The sequence below is a fragment of the Gouania willdenowi genome, chromosome 15, assembly GCF_900634775.1.
Source record: "Gouania willdenowi chromosome 15, fGouWil2.1, whole genome shotgun sequence".
Taxonomy (NCBI): Eukaryota; Metazoa; Chordata; class Actinopteri; order Blenniiformes; family Gobiesocidae; genus Gouania; species Gouania willdenowi.
The window spans coordinates 13,379,050-13,392,760 of record NC_041058.1 but is presented as its reverse complement, the minus strand read 5'-3'; the positions used below and the strand labels follow the sequence as shown (position 1 = coordinate 13,392,760).

Genomic DNA, 13,711 nt, shown 5'->3' with positions numbered 1-13,711 from the left:
CTTTAAAATTATTTTGTGTAAAATAATCATAAAATTCAACAAGCTCAAAACATATAAAATTTACACCAAAGAATTTTAAAAAATCAAGGATAAGTGGATGATGTCTGGCTTAGCTAAACCCTCTCTGACCACGCTGGCTATTTCCGTTTCACCAAACTCAGATCAGGCTGAAGAACAGCCAAGCCAGCTGTCACTGTGTGGGAGAAGTGTGTTCAGCTTTCTTCAGAAGTACAGATTTACTCATCAGAGACATGAGAAGACAAAGAGGAAAAATCCCGATGCATTAAGCCTAAGTCACATTCAACCACTATATCATTTATTAGACTTGTGAGTGTTTTGATTAATCTTTTCTACTTTTACGGTGACCGTGGCTCAGATGGTAGAGGGGGTCGTCCTCTGATCGAGAGGTTGGGGGTTCGATCTCAGTCTATACCTGTCTATGCGTAGAAGTGTCCTTGGGCAAGACACTGAACCCTATGTTGCTCCATGTGGTTGAACAGCGCCTTACATGGCAGCTCAGTCCCATTGGTGTGTGAATGGGTGAATGAGTTGATATTGTAAAGTGCTTTGTGACTACTTCAGTGTCGTCATAAAAGCACTATATAAATCAAGTCTATTTTCCATTTTTATTGAAAAATCAGCACTAAAGATTGATTTCATAAGCACTAAAGAAGCACTGGGCTTCAGTGAGAAATCAGAAATTAATGAAATACAATTACTACCCTCAGTTATTCATGAAATTAAAAAATGAATACTTACACTGCCCTATCCCCACCACGAAGTATGGTACTGAGGGAGAATATTCCACTATGCATTTACTGCCCATCTAATCTCTCGTTATCATTAATGTTAACTGTTAGGAATGCTATTTTTATTTTAGTAAAAATTTAAAAAATATACATGAAAGTTCTTAATGTTCGTGAATTAATGAAGAGAAAAATAAATCACTGACAGTAATGTGGTTTATTGGAAAATGGGCAGGACTAATGGCTGTTCCAGTCATCAGGAATAACCTAGCTAAATCCCAAATCTACGTTTCGTGAATTACCCCCAAGGTTCTTGCAACGCATTAGACTAATGAGAAATTACAGTGTTCCTTCAGCCATAATGCTTGTGTTCTATATGAGAAGCTTTCAAACAACAATGAATATTAATGGTGCTATGTGCAAATTAACATAAACACGCTACTTTTATAGAATGATTATCAAAAACATATTTTCTGCACAATTACCTGAGGTGATAACAAAAATATACACTACATCGCACAACCACGTCTATATTTTATATTGCTACTGGTTGCACTGTTATCCTTGTCTTTGTCTTTTTGTCTTTGTTTCTCTATATACGTATTTATTGTTGCACCAAACCCACCAAAACTAATTCCTCGTAATGTGTTAACTATACCGGCAATAAAACTGTTTTTGATTTCTGATTCTGAAAAATGTTTGCTGTCAGAAAACCAAAACAGCGACACTGGACTACTATTTGGTATTGTGCGTAAAATGGGCACCAGTAATGATGAGTCATTAGGTTATCACCACAGCCAAAGGAAAAACACACATTTGGGCAAGTCGCACATTACATAAGGTGTGATTGGTCTCTGGTGTGAAGAGGCCCTCACTTCACAGCTCGCCTCAGGACTTGGTGTTGACACTGTTATGGGAGATTATGGTGACCATTTGTCACAAAGGACAGGCTGCCGCTGAAATTAACACTGCATGAGGTGTGAGAACCATCGCCGTAATCGGCATATGGTAGTACATACACCATTGGGCATGGCCATGATACTGCAAGGGTTAGAGATGTGTCAACATTTGGACTGGATCAATTTCATCAAAACTTTTTTGACACTTGATAGGCAGAATGTTCTTTTTTAGTTCAGAAAACTACAGAGCTCACTCTATATATATGCTATATTTTCTCAAGAGTCATTGTGGGTCTTCTCTTTGTACTCTTTGGTTTCCTTCCACAATCCAAAAGCAAGTACTGCTTACATCGATAGCCAAATATCAAATAATCGCAGAAATATAAAATCTTTATCAACTGCTTAGCTTTGTAATAAAAGAGAAATGTCTGACATAAAAAATCTTATGATGCCTCAACCAATGAAAGGGTTTAGACCGCAGTGAAATAGGTTAGTTTTACTAAGAACATTTACCCCCAAATCATTCCAAAAACAGTTTAGATAAGTTAATGAAAGGATTGTGACAAGAATGCTGGAATTGCCCATGAGCACCAACCACCCTTAAAACCCCAATGATTTGCACAGTGGAACAAACTTCTGCATTGAGTTAATCTATTAGAAGGAATTATAGCAATAAATATCATTCAATGCTTCAATTTGGTGACTCAAATTATAGTTGTGGCCAGCTGTTAAGGGGATTAGCTAGCTGAACGGAACCAAGTTATGAGTCCAAGTGGAAGACATCTTTGGAAGGTGGCCAAAGCATGGCAGTGAGAGGCATTCTGCTCATAACTGGGTGAGCGACCTAATTTTCCGAATAAAAGCCAGTTTACATAACACCTCAGTCAGTCCCCCTGACAGGGAGCACTGGGCAGCTGCTACCAAGCCTGGGGCTTTCATTCGCTGCAAAGCAAGTCCCTCGGCAGAGCCACAATCCTTCCACTACTAGCATGCTAACAAACAAAGCCATTTCAAGTAATGTGTAAAGCAGCAGAATGAAGCACAACGAGGTTAAGCAAAAGAGGAAGGCTGTGTATGTCATCAGTAGGAGATTCTTCATGCTGGAACAGGACAATCTTAGCACTCAGTAATGCAGCAGCCTCTGCTTTTTTTGGCAGAGCTTTTCTGGCTTGACCACTTTTAGTAGGAACACATTAGAAAACTATTAAAAAAACAGCCATGCCTTATCCAGAAGAGTGTTGATCATAGGAAGACAAAAACATTATTTGGGAAACGGCACAAATTCTAGGAAAAAGGGTAAATTCACCCCTGCTTGTGTTTATATTGCATGTGGGGTGTCACATCTGTTAACCGGGTCTTCAGTTGCTTAAATAAGGCTGCACTATCCTTGGCTGGACACACACTGACAGGTGATAGGGAAATAGTGTAAATGATGTAGCACAAATGGAAGGTGAGTTTATGGGGAACAAATGCCCATGAGAGTGCTAAATTGGCGGGGCGTTGTTGAAGTGTGTATAGAGGAGACTGTTTTCAGTTGCTGTTGGTAGTTTAACAACTGAAAGACATTTGGAAGTATAGTTCTTTGGCCAGTTTATTTTATAATAGCACCTTAAATCCTAACATTCAAGGCCAAGGCTTGTCCTAATACATTTAGAGAAACATATTAGGACACATTTTCAAATATGGCAGCTTGTTTACTCGCAGGACATTTGTTGCAAATTATCAGTATAATTTTGCAAACACACAACAAAACAAACTGTCTTTAAAGAAAACCAAATACAAAAATTAGATGATATACCACACAGCAAAATTCTAATGAGATTTTCAATAGATGATCTAATTCCCTGCTGTCCAGGAGATATTTCATCAGTACACTGGAATTTTACAAGCCTCTGGAGATTAGCCATCATGTCATAAAAAGTCAAAGCATTTTCATTTCACATCTGTTCTTCATTGCCGCTCCTGCAAAAGAAACTTTGGGTTATCGTACCTAACGCAGGGAAAGGGAAAGCCAGAGATATCGAGAGAAGAGAGTTTACAAAGTACCTTGAGTCCAACAAAAAACTCAATCCTGTGTCAAAAATTCCACAATTCCAAAAGTGCCATTGTGTTCCTGGTGTGAAATTAGTTCACTTGCCGGCCTCAACCCCAAAAGCAACGTTGGTCTTTACGATCTGCTTAAACAACACCAAAATATCAACCCTATCATTGACTAAGATCAGACTAAAATCCAACATCAACAACCCCTGCAAGCTAAATATCCCTTTCACTCTATTAACATTTGCAACCCTAAAGCTTGATTTGAGTGGAGTACATTGAAAACATGCTAGCAATAATAAATATTGTTGAACTATATGTTAAAAGCTTGATTAAACTGTTAAAACAGACTGAATCTATCATTTAACAAACATGTTAGACCTTTAGATTGTCACATTACATCATGAAAAAAAGTATCCACAATTCACTGGAATGGGGAGAAACCTAAAGACAGATGAGCATTGGGATCTTTGGCTACATGTCAGACAAAACACATTTTTCATGCCATTGTGAAACATTGATGATCCGAGATAAATTCACACATTTTTCTTTAAAATGTGTGAAAAAGCTCGATAAGTCATCAATCATAGCTGTTAATACGATGTATTTCTTTTACTGTTACGATCCACATAAGCACACTTGTAGTGACATGCACACACACACGCACGCACACACATATGACTGCTGAAGACAGAGGCCAGCCTGTTTAACAAGTAGGTCAGAGCGGATCCAAACAGAGAATGAGAGACAGTGAGAGTGAGAAAGACAGGAATTGACTGGAGCAAATGCAGACCATTTAGTCACTGACTTGAGTGAACCAAACAAATAAAGAGTAAAGATTTCTGTGCTTACACACTTGTTATTCAGCAATGAAATTCAAGGATTAAGGAGCTAAAGTTATACATGTCTGTCTGTGTTCCAAGTCTCACCTGAGGACAGTCTTTGATATAGTGGCCCTTGTTGAAGCACAGGTGACACAAATAGTTTGGCGGTGGTCTTTTGTTGGGTTTTCTTGGCTCTGATGAAAGTGAAAGGTCTGAGAAATGGTCCGTCAGGGAGTTGAGTCCATCCACAATGTTGTTCAGGGAGCCATAGGGTGACACATCTTTATACACATTGTTGTTCAGGGCCTATAAAAGTGAATAACAAAGAGCTTTTTATTATCATGTTGAGATTCTGATCATAGAGAAATACTTAAAAAAATGATCCATGTATTAATCACCAATTTCCTCTGTGTACTCTTTGACCTTCCTATTGTTATGAACAAAATGAACATCAGTCCACTCATTAAATTCAGAACATCTGGCGAGCAGCCCAGCTGTGCTCATGAACTGGAAAAGTACTGAGCGAGTCCACTGAGAAAGATGGGACTTTGTAAAGAATGAGTCAGTGTAAACAAGATGAGAGGCATGTTCTCTCGCCAGCCTGTGGAACATCAGCAATGTCACCATGCACTGTTGGTGGTAAACTAGCCACAGCACGCAGCGTTGCATGCTACACGGCTGAGAGAATTTATAGCAGATGCCCTCTGAATATTAATACCAGAGAATGCATTGCCTCTAGTTCATTATTTCCCCTTTCCATTCACAGTCTACTCTGCCTGAAGACAAACTATAGATGACAGCCATGAATCGACCCTTGGGTGTTGCCCAATAGTTATCAAGTAAACAAGTAATCTGCTTTGCAATTTAACAATAAAATTGCTCGAATATACATTTTTGAGAGAACTTTACCAAGGAAAAACAACTGAGCGTGGAATATGGTTCAATCCCTGTTAACTTCATCATCGCCAACGTCCCAGTAGCAATTTAGAGAGTTGGTTTGTTCCTGAAATCAACTTATTACCTTCGCCAAGGACATACCGTAATATTTTCATGGATATTTATTTGTTTGTTTGCCTGTTAGCGGGATTACATAAAAAGTACTTAACAGATTTTGACAAAATTTCAACCAAAGATAGACCTTACACCATGGAAGATTTCAGTAATTCATTTTTGGAGGGGATCTGGGGCAATATACTGATTTTGCATCAGTTTCAAAAATTTAAAATCCCTATCTCTCATCATTGGTGAAGTTTCAAAATCATAACTTGGTTTGTAATTGACCAATCTGAACTGGGTTGGGTTGGTTCTCAAATTACCCCATCAAGTTTCTTCCGAATTGAATCTGAATTACGCCTTTTATTGCAATCTTTCAAAAAAATGGGTGTGCCCATACATTTGGACCTACTGTGTCATCATAATGGGGATTCACATTTCTTCCAAGCCTTTAAAGTGTGAATGATCATGGTACAAGGATCAGGATCACTGATCCAGATAACTGCCAATATCTGGCTAAGCTGAGATTTGGATCTTGGCGGAGGTTTGTGCTCTGAGTGCTCTTGCTGTTAAAGACTGCACTGCACAGTCAGAAACCTTAGACTTGAAGACCTGGGTAGCACCTAGAGCCAACTCCTTATCTGGAATCTGTTAGGTTGTCTTGCTAACCAGCTCCATCTTTAAGCCTCATATTCGTTTATTACATGTGGTCATAATAAATCAAGCGTTGCTGCTCTTAGTTTCTCAGACTTTCCCTTCCTGGCATGAGATTAGCTCTGTGTTTCTGCACCAAGGAGGAAATGGACATGTTTGTGTCTTTGCTTGCTTCAGGTTTTAGTGCAGATTGTGAAAGTGTTTAACAAATATATGACAGGAAACCTTGCTCTGTTTATTTTCCAAAGTTTGACTTCATCCCTCCTACTGTCACCCCAAAAAGATCGGATTTCACACACAAGCAGTAAGCAGTTGACTGAATGAGTGAGTGATTCCTTGGAATACAATGGGGGAAGTAAAGCAGAGCCTTTTCCAAATAAAAAGATAAATGTATCATGTATGTGACTGTTTTTACAGCTTAAAGGGTTTAAGTTGGTGACATCTAACAATAACTTCAAACATCACTAAGGTCATGCAATTAAATTGAATCTTTAAAGTGCAGTTTTGTTTGCTTTATCCCAGAAATTGTTAATATTGGTAATTATGTTCCAGATTTTCTACTGCAAGTGATCCGTTACTGCAAAAACAACCACATTTTTCATTACACATTTCATCATCAAACCTCTGCAGTGGTTTATTTGACTTGGCTTAGCTGACAGAATAAGATGCAAAATACCCCCACCTATTAAAGACTTTCCAGACTATGTGTTCACAAATTATGAAACACTTTATACCCCCTTGGACTGACTGGTATTTACATGATTTTCACAGTTGTATGTAATGTTTATAGTATGCTTGCCTAATTAACATGTTAGATTACTTCAAAAATGCCTCTTTGGTAACTGTAAAAATGAAAAACACTTACACTAAATGGGGTACAAACCACACACCACATTAGAATTTCCAACACAAAGACTCACAGAAACTTTGATCGTGGTACATCAATCACAGTTACCCTTCCATTTGACTCAAAGTATGTGATTATATTTTTTGTGCATGCTGTATGAATTACATTTTTGGAAAAGTGGAGGTGGGCTTTACATAGACTGAGGTATCAGGTTTGCACCTTGCACAGACTATCAGAATGTTTGCCCCTAAAATTACTCAAAGTTACGAAAATAGGCAATGTGCAAACAAGGATTGATTTTTGTTTGCACAACCCTGTCTATTTGAAGAAGTCGGAGAAAGCGGAGCTCAGCACAGGGCTGCAGTGGCCTGCTTTCTCCAGACAGAGGCGTGCAGAGGGATTTTATTTCCATCGGTTGCTCTTGATGTGAAACGTTCCTTACAGCAGAACAACTCTCAGAACTGCAGCTAGCAGCAAGTATTTTAGTAATTGATTATTCTATCACTTGTTATGGCAAGTAGCCAGAAATAGTATTGCATTATTTGCTGTTCTTTTACCCTTTCAATTTCTTACACAGAATTTTATAAATGAAAGAATTGTATGAAAGAGGGGAAAAAAATAATAAATTAATTTATTCAGTGATTAGAATTGCCCATGGGTGAATGGACTCAGGTCATGAAGTTCTCAATGAGCTGATTCATGTGTATTTATCTGTAGCTGTGTTTTTTTAAATCCCTAATCAAAGGCACACACTCACCATGACTACTACAGAGTTTTAATTCCTCCACATTTCATGGTTTGTCAGGATGCCACTCGGGCATTACTACCCTGCTCAATTCACAACTCCTTGTAATGTTATAGAAAAAAATATTAATCAGGGGCGTGGTCCAGTAAGAACAATCTGCCTGGTGGAAAGGTGGAAAATTGCAGAGCTGTTTTCTTCCTTAGAGTTCGTCTGCTGGGCAAAAAACATACATTAATGTCAATAAGTTGTGAATCAAGTGCAATATGGGCAGGGACCGTCTACAAAGTGCAACACCTTAGGAAAATTTCAACAATAAACTCAAAAGCTTTACTGTCCCATATTATGCTGCTCTGTATATTGTATGAATTGTTTAACAGGCCAGGCTGATCATACCACAACAGCTATTCTAGGAATAAATACTCTTGGAAAATTTTGATGAATATTAATTTGTAAATAATCAGACCTACTGTGTTTTTTTATTTTTTTTATTTTACCAGTTAAGGTCAGGTGAGGACTAGTTCTCATTTACAATGACGACCTGGGCCGGAGGCAGTGGGGTTATACATGAAAATTATTATACTATAGTATCTTTAAAAAAAAAAGTTGTATTAAGTTCCCCTCTAACTACCGCCATAGAATTAACAATTCCCTATTTTTTTTAATAATTCATATCATTAAAAAACATGTGAATACTGTAAATAAAACTCAATAACTTCTGTAGAGTGCACTGTAGTAGGCCTACTACGAAAACCATTGAGTGTGTTGATTACGTTACTTTAATCTTACTCTGATTGATTTGGGGTTTTTTTTTGCACATGTAGAACATTTAAGGATCTTAATGTGTAAATAATGGTGATTACATTAAATAATCATCCATTACGGCGATAAAGCACACTGCAAGGGTTAGGGTTTATATTAAACATTACACGATGGACACTTTTTAGAAAAGAATTAGTGACCATTTTTTAAGATTATGTAGTTTTTAACCAAGTAATGGGCAGTTTTCAACAAAAAAGACCTTTAGAACCCAAAGTGTTCAGAAGGCCTAAAATTAATAATACAAAAAACAAAATTTAAAAAAAGAATAGTATTCTAATGAAATTTTCTAATTAATTATCAGGAAGAAAATACTGCAAAACATTGTGCTTTATAAGATTATCCACCAAATTATTGCCACTTATTGATAGAAGTGTGAATAGATGGCCCTCCCATTAAAAAAATGTATAACAATATATTGATTGGAAAATGTTCAAGACCCATTAAAAAAAAGCTCCCTGCCCAATTTTTGGGGCCCCGGCCCACGAGTTAAGAACACTTATTCGAGAGCAGTGTTTCTTAGCCTTTAATTCTTATCGCAAGTAGGCTACACCTTAGCTGATGTTATACTTTATTTATTTGTGTCGACAGGCTCATCTAAACTCTTTCCTGTGTCTTGTCCAACATTAACCTTGAATTTCGGCCTTTTTATTCGTTCATTTATTTTGCTGTTTTGCTCGTTTTAGAATCTGAACTTCACCGTTTGGCGTATTTTAAATAGTTGTGCCACAAATTTTTATCATAAAAATAAAATGGCAACAAAGACAGACACAACAACCACTTAACCAAACAAAATAACTCCAAAAACACACAAAAAGACACATTACAGAAAAGCTTCAAAGACACACAAACTGTTAATAAAATTACTTGAAATGACATGAAAATACAGAAAACAACAAAAATGCAGAAAATGACAGAAAAATACACAAAATTACAACAAAAACACAAAAAAAATAACAAATACACAAATAATGACTCCAAAACCGCACAAAATTGACTAAAAACTGACAAAACATCAAAACCACAAAGACGATAAAACCCTTTTTTCCCCCTGTGTAAAGGCTCTGATTGGTCATCTATCTATCTATCTATCTATCTATCTATCTATCTATCTATAAAGCAAGGAACATCTGTCTGTGTGTGTGTGTCTTCCTTAAATCAGGCTCAGATTGACCTGAGACTTTCAACATGGCTGCTGCTTGGTTCAAGGGTGTGCAACGTCGGATTTGTTTGAACTGCAATGATCCCGTTCGTGAATTATTTCATAAAACTGTCGTGAATGCAGCTTTGCAGAACAGCTCAATGTTGATAAGTTGAAAGCTGCGTAGAATCTACAAGAGTGACTGCGCAATGGGCTTTTAAAAACAACTAAAGTTGGTCTAATATTCTAAAAAAAAAAACCACCCCATAAATATTGACCAGCAGGTGTCCTCAGTGAGCAACGTTTGTAACTAAGGTGAGTAATAATAATAATAAAAAAATTGTGTGTGCGCGCGTGTGTGTGATTCAGAATTAAATTTGCATTAGGAATTGAGTGTTTACAAGGTCAGTTTTAAGAGGATTTCACTTTTATTCTGAATTAAAGAGAAATTAAAGCTCCTATGTAAACCATCCATGAAAAAGCAACTTAACCTCCCACTTTTCTATAGCAAGACATACTTCCTACGGGCACTGCACAAGTTATTCTAAATGCTGACATGAATGTTGATCATGTGGCCCTTGGATCAGATACAATCACAGTTTTGTGGCCCCCACTGTGATAGAGTTGCCCATCTCTGCCCTAGGAGTACACAGATCTCAGTTTGGGAACCACTGTTCTATAGGAATAATAACCCATGCTGGTTATGTCAGGTCTTCTAATACAGTGTTCACCAGGGTTGGGGTTAATTACATTTTTCAATTACAACTACATTTTGAATTATCAATTACAATTCAATTATGATTACGATAACTGGCATTTTTTTCAATCACAAATACATTGTAGTCATTATTTCTATTTCTATTACAATTACATCCTTAATTACTAAAGTTAATTTCCCTTTTAGTCATATAGCTTTGTGATGATTGTATGCAGTTTTTTTATGGTGTGCACGATGTCGTTTTAGCATTTTCACGTTAATATTTTAGTGCATTTATTATAATGTCTTATAAAACCCCAACTTGGGACAAGAATTGGAATTTAGCAATAGCTATGTACACTCTGTACACACTGTCAGTTATATTCATACTATTGTTACTCTGTAAAATAGTTTTGTCTTTATTAAAAAAAATGAATTATATAACCCACTAACCCCTGACTCTTCTGACCCTAACCACCTGCATGAGTGTGAAAATTCACTGACAGGAAGTGGGAAAAGTTCATGTGAAACATATTTTAATGTGTTAACTACATACATGTATGTACGGAAAATCAAGACTAAAAAAAAAAAAAACTAAAGAACTAGAAAAAAAGACAAAAAAAGAAATTAAGACCAAAAAAAAAGTAAAAGAAAAAAAAATCAAGTTTACGAAAAATTAAAACCAAAAAAAAAATCAAGCCAAAAAAAAAAAATTCAAAACTAAAAAAAAAAATTTAAAAATTCAAGACTAAAAAAGATCTACATTACAATTGTGATTTTTCTTTTTAATCTTCCACTTCTGGCTCTGTTTTTTGTTTTTTCTGTCTTTTTTTTTTTTTTTTTTTCTTCAGTGGCCCTAATCCTGTTTTGCGTTTAATTAAATTGTAATTGACAGTTTTTAGTGATTTCCATGGCAATTACAATTACAAAGTCATCTTAACTCAATTACAATTAATTTACGATTACAATGGCGACAGATGTTTAAAATTACAATTATGATTATAATTACGCCATCATTGTAATTAATTATCAATTACGCGATTACAACGATAATTGACCCCAACCCTCACAGTTATATAAACGTAAACACAGTGAGAGTTTCACCTCGTTTCTCTGCAGCTGAAAGAAGTTGTTGAGATAGTTGGAGTTGAGGGACGAGCTGAGCTCCGCCGCTGCGGGGGTCTTACTGAAGCCCAGGTCCGGGTGGGAAGAGTTGGCTTCGGGTCTGAAGGCGTCGAAGGCGCTGGTCTGGTGGGGGTCTTGCAGGGAGAGATAGACCCAGTTGAGAAGTTGCGCAGGCTGGTACACGGAGGCACTCGTGTCTATGGCAGACAACAAGCTCATCTTTCAATTCAAAGTGGCTGAACTGAGTTTTCCACCGCTGACTGTTGTTGGACCGCTCTCAACTCTTCAAGGCCGTCTTCTCCTCTCCCTGTTACCCGACAAGAAGAAGTGCTCGGACGGACCCTGTCCTCCTCAAACCGGGAGCCTGGTCCCCGCTTGTTGACACTAAACAGTCATTGCGTTAATATATCCGTATAAAAAGTGTCCCCCTGCTCTCCATGATCCGCTATCTGCCTTAAAAAGCAGCGGATAGAGAGAGACTGATTGGATATGTAATCAGGAGGCGGGCTTTACCGACAGCTGGCAGCCAATCAGCTTCTGGATAATATGACCATTAATTCGGGCCCATAAAAAGCGATCTCCTGACTAACATCGACCTTCATTTGTTAAATAAATAGGCAATATAATGTCCCAGGCTTAACCAGTAGAAACTTCAATCAAACATTAGTAAAGATTTTCATTTGAATTTGAATATTTTACTCTATACTTCATTTAATTTTTTTTGACTTGGAAATTCAATAGTTACCATCAGTTCATACAATAGGACTCATTAAAAGTTTAGGATTTCTGTCAAACTGAGGGTGGTGGCCAACACAACGACGAGTACAGAAATAGCTGGAAATGGCTCCCTCTGGTGGCTAATGGTACAGGTACAATAGATAGCTTTGAATGGTCAGTTCAGAATCAATTATATTAGTATACAGTGTTGGATAAGTTACTCTAAACTTGTAATATGTTTATATTACTAGTTACTGTGATGTAATATGTTTGTATTAATAAATTACTGTTTTTTTTTTTTTTAAATGTAACTGAGTTACACTACTTTGAGTTACTTTTGGTCCCGAACACTAATTATATCACACTGATAGTGTTCGAATAACATCGGTTTAAGTTTTGTTTCAAATACTTCTGCTGTTTCAGAAGCAGAAAGCTCTTTTTTGTTCCCCATACGTTATATTTAACTATAATGATTATCTTTTTTTTTTGCTCAAATAATTGCAAACAGTGAGAAAACAAAGCAAATATGCACTTAAATCAAATATGCATCTAACTTGAGTTACTTTAATTGTAACTAGTAATATATGACCACGTTTCACTTTTGTAATGAGTTACACTACTGAGTTACTTCAAAAATGAATATATTACAAAAATAACTAGTTACTCCCAACACTGTTAGTATATCAGATATTAGTTAGTCGGTTATTCTGTGGGTCAGTGGTTGTTCCTGAAAAGGGAATTCACCACATGCTTTGCACCTTCAATTGCTTTCAAAATTATAATTCCTAAATTTGGACCAAATCCTTAGATCATCCTCCAAAATAAAATATTTTAGTCAGTTGGCTCAAATAAAAATGACAAGTCCTGTCATAAAATGTGTAAATAACAATAAATAGCAATGCCAGTTAAACCTCGTGATCACAAATGATTTTTCAGAACACCTAAATCAAGTGTATTATTCTGTCATTTTCTGTATAATTGCAGTATAATTATTTAGAAATGCCTATAAAATACATAGTCTATGGGTTAAGGGAAAAATTACAATTATATATCTAAGCATGTTGTTACACTATATACAACACAATGTAACCTGTGATTTCAATATGGACATTTTTTAACTGCACTGCATGAATTGCATTCCTACAATGTTCTAAGATATTGTTGTGCTTAATAGTAAACCTGACTTTTTGGTGTCCATGATTATATTGTTTTTAAAGATTTAGCAAGACATACACAATAACAGTTATTCAATCATGCTCTTGCACAGTTCTGAAGCCCACGTTTCTTTGTAGAGAGTTTTAATGATCCATCATTTAAAAAAAAAAAAAAAAAAAAGGTAAATATTGTCTGATTCAAATCCAGGTGAAGTATAAGATTACACAGTATAGACTGTAATTTATATTTGTTTATTTGTACTTTTTTCTTGCACAAGTAAAAGGTTTTAATATAAGTTTTAATATTACTGAAAAT

General features: G+C 36.4%; 1 protein-coding gene across 3 annotated transcripts in view; it reads right to left on the bottom strand.

The window, feature by feature from the left end:
- zcchc24 (zinc finger, CCHC domain containing 24) overlaps window positions 1-11,988 on the bottom strand; it is a 46,065-nt gene extending 34,077 nt beyond the window's left edge. For all 3 annotated transcript variants that reach the window (XR_003675679.1, XM_028469404.1, XM_028469406.1), the window contains exons 1-2: window positions 11,504-11,988; window positions 4,612-4,812 (exon numbers count right to left, since the gene is read on the bottom strand). Coding sequence is in view for 2 of the 3 variants with exons in the window: in XM_028469404.1 (XP_028325205.1) it covers window positions 4,612-4,812; window positions 11,504-11,743 (441 nt within the window). In the remaining variant the exon portion in view is untranslated. The remainder of the gene's footprint in view (window positions 1-4,611; window positions 4,813-11,503) is intronic.
- Window positions 11,989-13,711: the final 1,723 nt, after the last annotated feature.